We start from the raw sequence: 13245 nt of genomic DNA on the forward strand, positions 1-13245 counted from the left end.
CGAGAAACCATTTTTTTTTTTTTTTACGCTTTTTCCTCGCCTTTCCTTCTCTTTCGCGTTTCAGTCTAATTACTCTGATTACGTCCGACGCGTGAGGCTCCTCACGCGGTCACGTGTCCTCGCCGTCGCTCGAATCGCTTCGCCGTAAAGTTTCCTCTGTGCGTCTCGTCGTGCTTAACAGTCGGAGAAACATGCATTTGCGGTGCTGCGGCTTGCGCGACTTTAATGTCCACTCTCGCGCACTCCCGCTCAGAAACGGCTCACTGCCTTCTCGTTGCAGCGCGCTATTACTTCGGCCATTGAGACCATGCATCCGTACCGAACCGTGGGGAAGATATAGAAATTGCATTGTCTCGTTGCCACGTCGTCTTAACGAGGTACGAACGTCACGTTACGAGACCTGAATCTTAAGCCTCTCCATCCGCGCGATTAACGAGCCCCGACTAAAATTGCTGAACGACGATTAAGACGCACGTGCACACAGATCCGGGAAAGATGTTGGCGTCACAGCTCCGGGAACACTCGGGAGTGAACATGAACATCAAACTTGATAATGACGATTAAACTTCTTCGGCGAGTCGATCGGTTCGCGATGCGGCTCGAACTTTGAGATCGCCTGATATCTAACCGGGTCAAAGGACATCGGTAGACTGTCGCGTGATGAGTCGCGTGTAGTCACCACCGGCACGGCATAGTTTTAACAATAATACTACGTGACGCACGAGCGAAACAGAAGAATCGTGCGCCTCGTCGCGCCGCTCGGTTGATGTAACGACGTCGAGAGCAACCGTGACGGGCGCGGCCTTCCGGATGCGACCGGATGTTGGACGAAGTCCATTACGACCAGCCGTAATCCTCTGTACGGAATCGCGTCCCGTAGAGTTCCCCGAATTCGACGGTAAATCTTGACAAACGTTTCATTGTGCTATTTTTCCTCTCCCCCGATCGTGCCGAAATTATTCGATGGAGTCAGTAATCGATTTTTACATGATAAAATACTATTTGTTAAGAGAATATTAAGAGAATCGATAGCGATTTTTGTACTTCTTTACTTCGAAATTGATATAAATGAAAGTTACTACAAATTTTGAAAGATACTCGTTACGTGCAAAGCGTATTTATTTAACGAATTAAAGGTATTGAAAAATTGCAAGTTCATTTATCTTGTGCCACTTACGTAACTGCTTACTTCGCCTCGCACAAATTTCATCTATCTTCCGGTTAATTTACATGTTCTTACGGGATCATCTGCTATGCATTTTAACGATCCTATCGGACGTACCGGTCCAGAGAAAAAAAATCGCAATCTCGCCATCGGGACTTGGACGCCTTGAAAATTCGATCGAATCTTACGTGTCGTGCGTCAGATTTCACGGAAAACACGGGACACCCATTTAAAGTTTTAATTAGGAATATACGTGAGAGGAAAAAAGGCGACGTGGTGGAGAAACCGTGGACATTGCAGTTTCAATTTGATAGCTTTTATGGATTATCGCGCATTCATTCGTTACTCTATGCCCATTGCGCTCGTACGTTTACGTAGATGCCGCGCTGACGACGCACGCACACCACCGCGAAACTTTATACACGACAATAGATCGAACGAACACGAATAGCCGGCAGGAAACGTTCCTCGTCTGATTTGTATGAATGGGTGTGCGTGCGACCGTGTGTTTTGCTCTCTGTCGTACATTGCATGCAGGTAACGAAGCGAATCGCCCCGCAGCTTTATATCTATGACGCATAATGTGCTATATGCGGAGTATCCATGGGCGGAGTATCCAGAAGAGAATTTGGGAGATTCAAACCACCCAAAATTAAAAAAAAAAAAAAGAGTTCAAGTAAAATTAAACTTATGATATACGAAATCTAATATTTTTCTCAAAATCAGGAGCGAGGAGATATTCTAAACTCAAAAAGGCAATTTGTTAACGCAAAATTACTGTTTATATGTTAATAGAATTGATAAAAACTTCCTGAAAAAATTCTGGAGTGCACACAGACCTGCCACATCTTCATCTTTTGAATTTTTTAAATGTTCTTTCGTTAATTTCGAATAATGTGGTTTCACTTTCTGAAATTCTGGATCGTTGCTCGAAATATTATTGATTGTGATGCTTAATATTAAAAGAAAAAAACCTTAACTTTGAATTGAAGATTAGAATCAGAAATTAAAATTTTACCAATAACCTTAATAAGGTAACCTTAATTTTAATTCTTTTTGTTCTGATTAGTCGAATTTTAATCTTCAATTCGCAATCCTTAATCTCTAATTCGTAGTCTGACGTAGGTTTTACTTAACTCTATCCTCTATTCGTTAGTCGTTTTTATCTTGTACAACATTCATTAAGATCCAAAACAAAACTTTCGGGACTTCGAGACTCTGATACTACGAGTGATAGATGATGCTCGAATAAAAATGTCTTACTTCTTGCAATTAATCTAAAATAGATCTCTTCAATAGGAATTTATATCGCGAGCGTTCGTTACATAAAGATAACATGAAAAATTAAGGAATTTGCGAAATATTCATTCGTTTGGAAAATTCAAGGATAAAACGAGATGCAGTGAACCCGGGACGCGTTCTGTATTTTTACATGGGAGATAGAAAAAAAGCGCAGAAAAAGAAAGAGAAAATAAGCAGCATCGATCGATTTGATTACTCGCGCGCTTAGGATTCTCTCGATATCGGCAGTGCGTCGCTCGTCTGCTGTCGAATATATGACATGGCTGAATAAAGGTAATCGAAGTATCACTTTCGGAGGTGTCTTTTTCCTTCTTTTTCCAAGGGTGTCACAATAACGATAACGATAATCACCAAGCACACGAGCAATCGCGTCTTACTTTACATTCACGATTATTCATGTATTACATGACAAAAGTGCGTGCAGACGGAGGACAATTGAGTGAAAATTGCAACAGAGCACAATTATATTCTCGTATTGTACTTTCCGACTTTGGAATTCTTATCGAAATAAAATGACGAATAAGTCGAGTTTAATCGCAAACTTACAAGGGAACCTCAAGAAGTATCAAATTCTGATTTTAATGGAACTTTGTATATACTCCTATAGATTACGTAAACAGATGAATTTAACAAATTGCTGCCAATATATAAATAAATATAAAAATTTATAAAACGATTTTAAAAGATGAAATTATGTGTAAAGCGATTTTCAGTTTTTTTTCGTTATATCGGAAACTACTTAAAATATCAAAAAATGTTTTATATAAAAATTTTACAATAAAATTCTCCATTTATCCGCAATATAATAAAATAATAAAAATAATTATTTTTAAAAATTTCCAAAAATTTTTCAAAAATAGTTATTTTTTTTTAAATATTAAACGATTTTATCCTTAAAACCATTTTATGACAGCATAACTGATGTTTTCTAAATTCATCTATTTACGTAAACTATGTGTACATATACAAAGTTTCATTAAAATTAGAATTTGACACTTCGCGAGGTTCCCTTGTTAGTTTTAATTTACAAACGATCGGCGATATTCGACAATAGTGATAGAACCAATGGTTAGTGCGATCAAAAGACACGAGTAAATGACAGCGCGCGATAAAATCGACCGATCTGACTCGCGCTTTACAATATATGCACGATACGATTTTGCACGCATCGCTGAATCGTGAAATAACGAGAGATTCCACGTTCCAAACTTGCTTCGTACGAAACTAGCGCTTGTGTAGTGGATCAATCCAGTTTTGTCTAACACCGTCATCGGGCATTCTATTTTCGTGGCGGGCAGTCTATTGATTCGACAGAAAAATCGCGAGATTCGGCGGCCGAAGTTCCCATCGCGGGTCCAAGCTCGGGATTCAAATTGAAGTAATTAAAATCCGGGTACGCGGGGGTCAGGAAAGTTGGCTATTGTCAATCGGGAGCGTGCGCCTTGTTAAATTTCTCGGTCGAGCGGGATCCTTCGTCGCAAGTGGAGCGAAACGGATGGCCAATGGCCAATGATGACTCTAAACTCCCTCTTCGCTCTCTCTCCCTTTCCTTCGTCGAGCCACCCGCCGGTTCGTACCCGGTGTGCTTCCGATTCCCTTTCTGTCTCCTTTCTAAAAAGCCCTTCTTTCCCTCGTTTTCCTTTTTCTCGTAAAGTTCGTGACTCACCGGCAATTCTGTCACGGAAAGGGATTTAAAAAAAAAAAAAAAAAATATAGAGAGACAATAAGGGATGTATCTTCCAAGTTCGAGATTTTTCAACAGCATCCTCGTTAGTCACCGGGGTGATTGAACACTTTTGTTATTATTAGCGAAAAATTTGTCTTTCTTCAAATCCGTTATTTTCTTTCCGAATTTGTTGTTCTGTAAGAAAATTCTTGTTCTTACACCAAAATAAAATATTTTAATTGTATCGTAAATTTTCCTAATCATTTTAATCAACTATCTTTTTAGTTTTACGTTGGCACCCAAGAATCTTAAATTCTCATATAATTAAATGCGCTAAAGAATGGCAATGTTTGACCGCATTTTTAAAACTCCCACTGAGAAAATGAGTCAGCGGCAGGGTGGAGCGTTTGAGGAAAACGGGTTAATCGCGTATTTTTTGGCGCGCCATCTAAATGCCACTGTGCGTGCAAATATTTAACGAAACGCGCGCGCGAATAATACTTCACGTTTCGTATACGCGTATATGCAGGAGAAAAAAAGGTTGGACAAATATTAAAGGCAAACAGAGAAGAGCCGGATTCGAAGCGCGCGGCAAACCCGTTTCGACTGGCGCGTATCGCTCTCTTGAATCCTAGATCTTTTTTTCTTTCTCTCTTCTTCTCCGCCCTCTTTCTTTCTCTCTCCCTTTCTTTTTCTTTCGCCTACGGACCTGTATGCCTGAAGCAAAAAAAACCCTGACGATTTTAGCCACAATGTCAGCCCGGTGTCTCGTTACCTCATAATGACTCTTCGTTCGTTGACACGATATAATTTGAATCGCGGTGTTCCGCGAAAAAGTGAGAAGGAAATTATGGCGAGGAGATGTGTGTCGCAACAAGGAAGATGTATCGCGAACGAGCTTTATTTTTTTCTTTCTCTCTCTCTCTCTCTTTTCTCCTCCTCGCTGCCGCCGTTGCCGCAGGTCTAAGGCGCGTTTTCTGTCGTAAGCAGAAGTACTGTCAGGACATCCGGCGTCCGTGATACGTTTCCAATATTTCATCGGCTCGTTTGCGTTATTTCGCTAGACAACTCGTCGATGCGAGATCGTCGGCTCTATGGTTCAGCTTCAGGTACCCACCCGTTTTCTGTTCCCCATTGTCATTTTATTCCCTCTTTTTTTTTTTTTTTTTTTTTTTTTTTATAGAAACACTTTGCATTATTACTTATATTTGCAACGGTAAACGGCTCGATTTGTTAATCGAAATCGGAAAGTATCGAAGGTGTCACGCGTCGTGGGACGTTTCTGTTTCAGGCATTAAAAGAAGCGTGCGGAGATTGCTTGTCTCGTATTGATAATAGATTGTTGTTATTAATGAACGGAAATATCATTATTAACATTACAGTTATTATATACGCGTATTTAATGGAGTTCAATGCAATGAGACTTGAGTGATCGATAATTGGTGCAGCGAAATACAGCATTAGTCGGTGCGGCGCGTTGCCAATGAATTAATTTGTCGCGTGCGTGTGCGTGCGTGCGCGCGAACGAGTTATGTGTGCGTGCGCGTGTGCGAGGGTGAGAGGGTGAGAGGGTGAGACAGAAATCGGACTGTTAATCCAATCTACACGCCAAATCAGGAATGATGGCCCGGTAATCGTTCGCGCCTTTTAATGATCCATACATTTTGATTCGAGGTACGAACCCCGGTGGAGAAACTTGATTTCTACGTACGAATACGCCGGACGAACGGGCGAAACGCGGCGGTCATTAGCAGAAAATTAGGTCCCGTAATTGAACGTTTGTCGAAATTTCCCCGGGAATTGTTCCCGATTGAAGCGTCCACGGCGGCTACACGGAGGTTAACCGTTCGCCGCATACAGGAAATGGGCGTTCTGCGCCGTGTCATCGTGCGGTCGTATCGGTTACACCAACGTATTTGGCGCCAGTATGCAGGCGCGATGGCGGAACTTTGAGGGTCCATCGACAATTCCAATTTCTTTCCACGCGCCAGTCCTCTCCTGCTTCTGTTAATTACTCGTCGAACGACGAGTCGTGATTGCGACGGGTGCCGCGGACTTTAAAGCCGCCAGTCTGCTTGACATCCGTCCTCAAATACGCTTCGTGAGCCTCGTCATCGACGACGTGTTTCGCGAGATCGGTGGTCATTGCGATTTTTAGCGTATCTGGTAGCGGAATCTGAAAAACGTAAATAACGAAATGAAGAAATTAATTAACGAAAATTAGAGAAGCTAATCGAGTCCATCGAGTTGTCCTCTCTTAGAAGACTCTTAGATTCTTAGAAATTTGATAATTTTCCTTTTTAAATTTTTCAAATTTGATTATCAATTTATTAAAGAAAAATTTAACTGTAGCTTTGAGCGGCTAATGTCGTAAGTCCGACGTTAAAGATAACTGTAATTCGCAATTTATTCTGAATTTATATATATAAATTCGGCAAAAAGGAAAATTGTTAGATTGCTAAGATCGAGTCTGTCAAGTAGTTGCCACTTCTCTGTTATTTGAAACTCATCTCGACATATTATACTAAAAAATTAATTGTTTTTAAAAAGTGTTTAGGATAAACTCACTTTCGAACGTTCGCTGAACCACTTTGCAAAAGCCCTTACGCTCTCCAGGTGTGTTATACCCTTCCAGACCACATCCATCGTCTCTAGGTCTATCCTAACGTTCTCACACTGCAGCCATCTCTCTCTCACCCGATTTCTAGGCGGTACGTATCGAAACTCCCAGGGTATCGCAGTGCCAAACGCTATTGTCTTGGCCGGCTTACTCTCAGCTTTGGCATCCCTGAGCAGATGCTTTCTGGTCATGGCAAGTTTACTTGCATCGGGACATTGTCTCGCTGCGGCTACCTTGTCAGGCACCATCGGCATTTCCTTTATCGACATCTATCTCAAATTACAATTAAACGTTTTATCTTTTTCGATACAATATAAAAAAAGTTTTATTTTTACTGTGAATTACGTCAGAAACGTGCAAATGGTAAATGACTAATAACGATTTGCAATAATTAGATTGCTGTCGTTAATTTAATTGTGACGAGCATCGATATTTTTTCTCGGAAGGAAAAATTACTTTCTCCACGAGAGAGACTTGACGGATTTTATTTCCGAGATACGAACGCGTAACTAGGTTGGCCTTCTAGTCTGTGTCGCGCTGAAGTTGTAATTCAAATCCCACGATATGCGGTTCACCGCTCAAAGTGCGTGTTATCGTTGTTACATCATGCATTGCATTATGATGTTACGCCGTTGTATCGCGTGCAAGCGCGAGAACGTATTTACGGAAGCCCGATACGTTATGCGTCCGTGCACTTTGTTCCTATCCTGTGTACCTCCATCGTCCTGCTGGCCTCGGCCGTAAAGTCAATTTCGAACATTTCTCGGAGGACCTCCTCGTCGACGACTTCGTCGGTGCCGCCTAAATCGCGCAGCCATTCGCAGAAGTCACGGCATATCCTGTCCGTAATATTTCTGGCTTTCATCTCAAGGGTGGCCTCGGGATCGTAGCCTTTGAGATCGGCCGCTGTTAAAGGACGCCAAGTGACAACCTGCGCGATCAGCAAGCTTAAGAAGCGCCGCGCTTTCGCCGCGCGAAGCTACGAAAGGATCTCGGCGCGCGAGGCCGATAATATTATATCGCGTTGTCGTACCTTGCGCCGTGGTTTCTTCAAAAAGAGAGCGTAAGGATTCAATCTGGCCTGACCTACTTTATCCTCATCTCCGTCTCTGGTCGTCGGGGGATGCACCTGCGGGCGTATAAAAGCTTACTCTCGACTAATAGCTCTCGAACGGACAAAGCGAGGACTGTCTCCGAGCAACGATAGAATTCATAGTATTAAATGAGATACTTATTTCCATTCTCGACTTATATAATCAATTTATCTGATACAAAAAAACGTGTAAGTACAAGTGCAATTGTTTTCTATATTAAAACAAAAAAAAAAAAAAAGAAATTTAATTTAATTAAAATATAATTATATTCAAGGATGAACATTTAAAAATCAAGGTTAATCAAATTTAAAAATTATTAATTCTATATAAATTTATTATAAAATCTATTGGATAAAATATTCGATAGTTGTAGAATGTCTTGACGTACAATTAAAGATAAAGGAATCTCGTCTTCTCTCATCTCTTTCTCTTCTTCTTCTTTTTCTTCTTCTATTTCAAAAGATATGGTGGGCTTTTTTTCTCGGATAATTCTCTTTGGGTACCAAGTCGGCATGCCCAATAATGGCGCGATGAGATTGTAGGAATCGAGTGGTAGGACACGTCTTAGTAGACGGGTATTGCAAACGAGAGGCTGTTTTGTGGAGAAAACGAGGTCAGACGGGAACTTATCAGGGTTCAAATAACGTTTCGAGTCCGCCAGCAACTTTATTAATCTCGCGGTTAATTTAGCCAATCTTTTTGCTGCCGCCGTGTCGGCGTCGTGTTGTTTTATTAATCGCGAGGAGAACTCTCTCGCCAAGTTCTCCAACATGATCGTGGACGACACGTTGCGATTCGTTCTCTCTAAAAATCGCGAAATTTCGGCGACCGTCAACAACGGTAATTCCGCGCGTCTCTCCGCTTTCATCGAGTCGAGGGAAGTCGACCCTTTCGCGGAATCTAACTCCTCCGAGAGGATTACCTCTCCTCGCTCACCTTCCACCTTGCCTCGAGGAGTCTCGAACGTACGTCTCGTAGAATCCTTCGATAAATCCTCGATGCTCCCGCAACTGTATCCTCTCTTCAGCTCGCCCTTTCGTGCGGCGTCTACAATTGGCGATATCAGCTGTTGCTGCGACTTAACTTTCAGAAGAGCTCTCGGGGTCTTCGAAGGCGTATCCTTTTTCTCGCCAGTCTCTTCAGGTTTCCCGCCCGTCGTCTTTTCCTTCGTTGTCTCCGTGGTTTTCACATCGTCGTAATATTCGTCGTCGGATTTTTCTTTCGTCAATATCGCGCTCTCCATGAGGGCGATTCGTGACTCCAGAGTGGTCGGTTTTTTATGTCTCAGAGCTCGCAGAGGTTCCATACTGGGCACCAGGACTGTGGGCAGATGACAGGGCGCCATGTTTTTATATCGGGACGGATCGTTGTCCAGCGCCAACGGGGACGACGTCTCGTCGTCAGAAGTATGCGCCTCCGAAGACGAGATCTTCGATCGTTCCGACGATATCGAGATCGAGTTGGAAGTGGCTTTCAAGCTCTTCGGATCTTTGGATAGCAGGCTTTCAACGGGCTTTGGTATTTTATCCTTAGATTGATTTGGATCGATCTTTATCGAAATCTCGGGATCTTCCTGTTCCATTTGAAACGACGAGAACGTCGGTCCGCCCGACATATTCTCAATTGTTTCCGGGCACTTCAGAATTTCCTTTCTCCGGGAACATATCTTTCGCAACTCCTCGTGAAATTCCGGAAGTCCGTCGGAGCTGGACTCACTGTTGTCTTTCCCTTCAATTTCCGTTAGTAATGCCGCTCGCGAAGACGCAACTTCGGTTTCGTTCTTCTGCAGGGATTTATGCATGCAGGATAAGCACCTGTCGCGCTTCCTGCGTCGAAAGCACGACATCTTCGGAATGGCGTCTAGAATAGTCGCGGAACGGCTTTCCCGGGTTTCGTACTTGGCGAACTTCATGCTGAAGGTGGACTTCGTCATCGTCGATTTCGTGGGAACCATAGAGGATTCGCCGGAGTCGAACTTTAACAGCTTATATTTAACGCCCTGCTCTCCGATATTCGCAGCCCACGTTTCCCTCAATCTTCTTTGCATCTCGCGGAAGAAAGGAAATTCCGGGCCGCGGGTTCCGAATTCAGGACTTTCGCTCTCGGTCGCATCTGACTTGTCGTCTGCATCTACTATCGATTCGTCCGTAGACGCGCACGATCGCTCCGACATTTCCTCCCACACTTCAGGTTTGAAATTCAAATTTTTGTTAAGCGTCAAGCGCTTTAAAGCTTTATACGCGCATCGTTGTGAGTAATTCAAGAATTCCCGCTTTCTATCATCGATTCTCCGTTCCGATTGCATTCGTAGGTGAGGTGACACATCTTGTCATTCTGATTCATTAATAAGCTTCTCCTGAATTTCAGAAGCCTGTGGACTCGATAATTTCGTTATTTGGTCAGATGGTTTAATTCTGTTCCGTTGAAACGATTTTGAAAGCAACGATATGGCTTTTAAATTGCTCACACTTGTTTTTTCTTTCATCAATTTTTCATCGTGAAGAAATTTAAAATTCGATGTATGAAAGCCGGATTTAAAATTGCACTGTTTATTCGATGTTTCATTTTTCTTACTTTTAGATTTGATCTCTATTCTATTTGTATCTAAATTAATAGTATCATCTGGATAATTCTCCAGTACTTTTCGTGGAATGGTAACCTTTTCAATTTTTTTATCCTTAGCGGAAGTTATTCTGTTCTTACCTTTATCATCCTTAGGTGTGCTTTGTAAATGCGGCAGTTTATCCAATTTTTGTTCTGGCGACATGCTTGCTCTCGGATCTTCCGTCAAATATCTCTCGATATCGTCGTCGAAAATTTTCACCTCGCGTTCGTATCTGTGAAAAGGACACGTCCTCTTTGAGTACACTCTTCCATCTCCCGATCCGTCATGTGGTATGATAGAATTTTTGGGAGGAACATTAAGGGATTCCAACTCTTTGCACGGATCCACTTTTTTCATCGTAAATTTATTTTGGATGGGAAGAAGCGCGTGTTCCTCTGCGCCTCTTGCGGCAATCGTGACTGCATCGTTTCTCGGTGGTTTTTTTAATGGTGTGGGAGGTGAAATTTTAACTACTGGTTCTTTAGAAAGAAAACTTCCGTTTTCTCTTTTTGAAGAGATATCTAATGGTTCAAGGGATTTCAGATCTACGAGAAGTACGTTTTCATCGACACCTTGAGGAATGGAAGAAACGTTAAAATCTATAATATTAGGCGGACTCGTCTCAGAATCGCGCAAATCAGAAATGATAGGAAGGTAGGACGATTTTGGAAAGAAATCTCTTACTTTAATCAATCTTTTCTCTTCATCGTCGCAAAACTTCCGCCAATACTCTTTTGATCTGGATAAAGGATAATCCGATCTAAAACAAGGTTATATTATATATCAGACGAGAGAAATTATATAATAATTTTTAATAGTAATATAACTTAACAGAATATACATTTAATATCCATTTATCCAGATTTAATCATTCATTATTTCATAATTTTTTTCCTGTAAAATACTAACGTAATGAATTAATAAGCAATATGCTTAATCATAAAATTTTTATAGCGTTAAAAAATATTTATAATAATAATTTATATAACATTCTTATATTATTTCTATTTTTGTATTATGTATTATTTAACGTACTTGGGTCCTTTTATAATACGTAGCTTTTGCATTAAATAGCGTTGTTTGGGCTGCCTCAATTTTGATGGATGAGACATTTTTAACAATTTTATAATATTCTGCACACCTGCGTAATAGATTGATGAGTTTGTCTGAACTAATGCAATTTTTTATATTTAATTAAACCGCGATTGCGCTTCTGATGACATCCTGTTACTGCTGATACGGACTCCTGATGGTGTTTTAATTTTGTTATCGATCAAACAAATTCGGAGCATGGCGCAAATTACGAATGTCGGTCGCACGAGCTTCTAGAGACCAGGAAAAGATGGTGATACTTTACTCTGAAGTTTGTATTGATCGCGTAAATGCTGGTCGGATTCTGTACCGACTGATGTTCATCCACGTTCAGATTTCTTCTCGTTCTGTAAACGTAACCACCAACGTTTCCAATAACAGTCAAATTTGTATCTATCGCGGATAATACTGAAACACTAAATATTTTATCTGAGAAAGATTCATCTGCCGGAGATGTTTAAAATGGCGGACGTGCCACAAGATGTCTTCACTGTGTTCAAATTTTGCAATCTACGTATGTATATATCTTCGCAGGAATGACTGATCCGCAGTCATTTGGATTTAGCGAACTCATTGACTCAAGCTCAATACATTGTGAACATTCACACATATGTACATGTCATATACATCAATATGTACACATATGTACACGGTTTTGTGAATTTTTTATAAATATACTTGAAGAAAAATGAGAGCAAGATACAATTTAATCTGAGAAGAATAAAAATAAAAATGGGAATAAAATTTATATGGGTTTAATATAGATGAAACAGGATACTGAAATAGGATAGCGAAGACAAAATCGGTTTTTTACTTATATTTATTTTTGAAAATAATTTAAGAGATATAGATATAAAATATAAATTCAGATTTATGTAGATTCTCCTGATTTTAATCGTAGAGTAAAATTAAAGAATAAGGAAATAAAATAAAATTTAATACGCTTTTAGATTTAATATACAAATATTAATGAAATATTGTTTTCATACGTTTACATCTTATGTTAAATTTTGAATATACTCTAGCAAAGACGTTAGTAAATCTTTTTCGGATAAATACTCATCAATAATATGGTAAATGTGATTTCGGTTATTTTTAAAAAATACATAAAAATGTAAAGTATAAATTTTAGTTTTAACACAGGAAGAGAGAATGAGAGGACAACAAAGAGAATAAATCTTGCAAAGTAATTATTTTAGAAGCAAGAGGGGACACCTTTTCGCAACGGGCATCGTGTAGTTACGCAACTTTGGTATTAACTATCGGCCAATAAGCTGCAGCACAAATTGCGCTCGCTTGCGGCAACCGAGGAAGCTCGGAAACTTCCAATGCTCGCGCAATGCACGTGTGTATTTTGCAATAAATAGACGCATTGCGCTAACAATAAGTTACGTACGTAATTACATAACTTACGCGAAGAGGAGGGCAGTAATATTTGCGCAGTGGTACGCTGACCTAACGACGGGACAGGATATCAATGTGAGCGTTATCTTATTTCCGTTGTCTCACCAGTCTTCCCGTCAGATGATTCGATGCACCTTGCATTCAGGCGAAGGAGACAATTAGGTGAAAATAATTTTTATTTGCCAAGCTGTATTCTGAATCGGACTTATTTACCGAAATTTACTATCTTGAGTGAAGAAATTGAGTGCATTATTAAATTAACAAAAATCAAAATCATACTTCTTGCGAGAAACTTTA

The 13245-nt window shown here is 40.6% G+C and overlaps 2 protein-coding genes across 2 annotated transcripts; both read right to left on the bottom strand.

Annotated features, from left to right (window-relative positions):
* Positions 1 to 5283: 5283 nt before the first annotated feature.
* LOC148938305 (uncharacterized) lies at positions 5284 to 10152 on the bottom strand. Its single transcript, XM_089085152.1, has 5 exons — positions 8236 to 10152; positions 7787 to 7882; positions 7469 to 7684; positions 6702 to 7022; positions 5284 to 6309 (listed from the first exon to the last, which is right to left on the bottom strand). Exons 1-5 carry the CDS (start codon positions 10150 to 10152, stop codon positions 6145 to 6147), a joined length of 2715 nt encoding a protein of 904 aa, XP_088941278.1. The 3' UTR covers positions 5284 to 6144.
* A 24-nt stretch (positions 10153 to 10176) lies between these two features.
* Positions 10177 to 11861, bottom strand: LOC148938306 (uncharacterized). The gene is made up of 2 exons (XM_089085163.1): positions 11488 to 11861; positions 10177 to 11212 (listed from the first exon to the last, which is right to left on the bottom strand). Exons 1-2 carry the CDS (start codon positions 11562 to 11564, stop codon positions 10177 to 10179), a joined length of 1113 nt encoding a protein of 370 aa, XP_088941289.1. The 5' UTR covers positions 11565 to 11861.
* Positions 11862 to 13245: the final 1384 nt, after the last annotated feature.

Source organism: Pogonomyrmex barbatus, unplaced genomic scaffold, assembly GCF_055798465.1.
Source record: "Pogonomyrmex barbatus isolate J1 unplaced genomic scaffold, ASM5579846v1 scaffold1, whole genome shotgun sequence".
NCBI lineage: Eukaryota > Metazoa > Arthropoda > Insecta > Hymenoptera > Formicidae > Pogonomyrmex > Pogonomyrmex barbatus.

Bases quoted from the DNA above. Each gene is read 5' to 3' on its own strand.
- LOC148938305 (XM_089085152.1), bottom strand. From the start codon at position 10,152: ATGCAATCGGAACGGAGAATCGATGATAGAAAGCGGGAATTCTTGAAT. The intron at 7,883-8,235 runs GTACGTCAAGAC...ATACGCCCGCAG, and splicing joins AGATTCCTTTATCTTTAATT to GTGCATCCCCCGACGACCAG. The intron at 7,685-7,786 runs GTACGACAACGC...CTGATCGCGCAG, and splicing joins TGAAGAAACCACGGCGCAAG to GTTGTCACTTGGCGTCCTTT.
- LOC148938306 (XM_089085163.1), bottom strand. From the start codon at position 11,564: ATGTCTCATCCATCAAAATTGAGGCAGCCCAAACAACGCTATTTAATG. The intron at 11,213-11,487 runs GTACGTTAAATA...ACCTTGTTTTAG, and splicing joins CGTATTATAAAAGGACCCAA to ATCGGATTATCCTTTATCCA.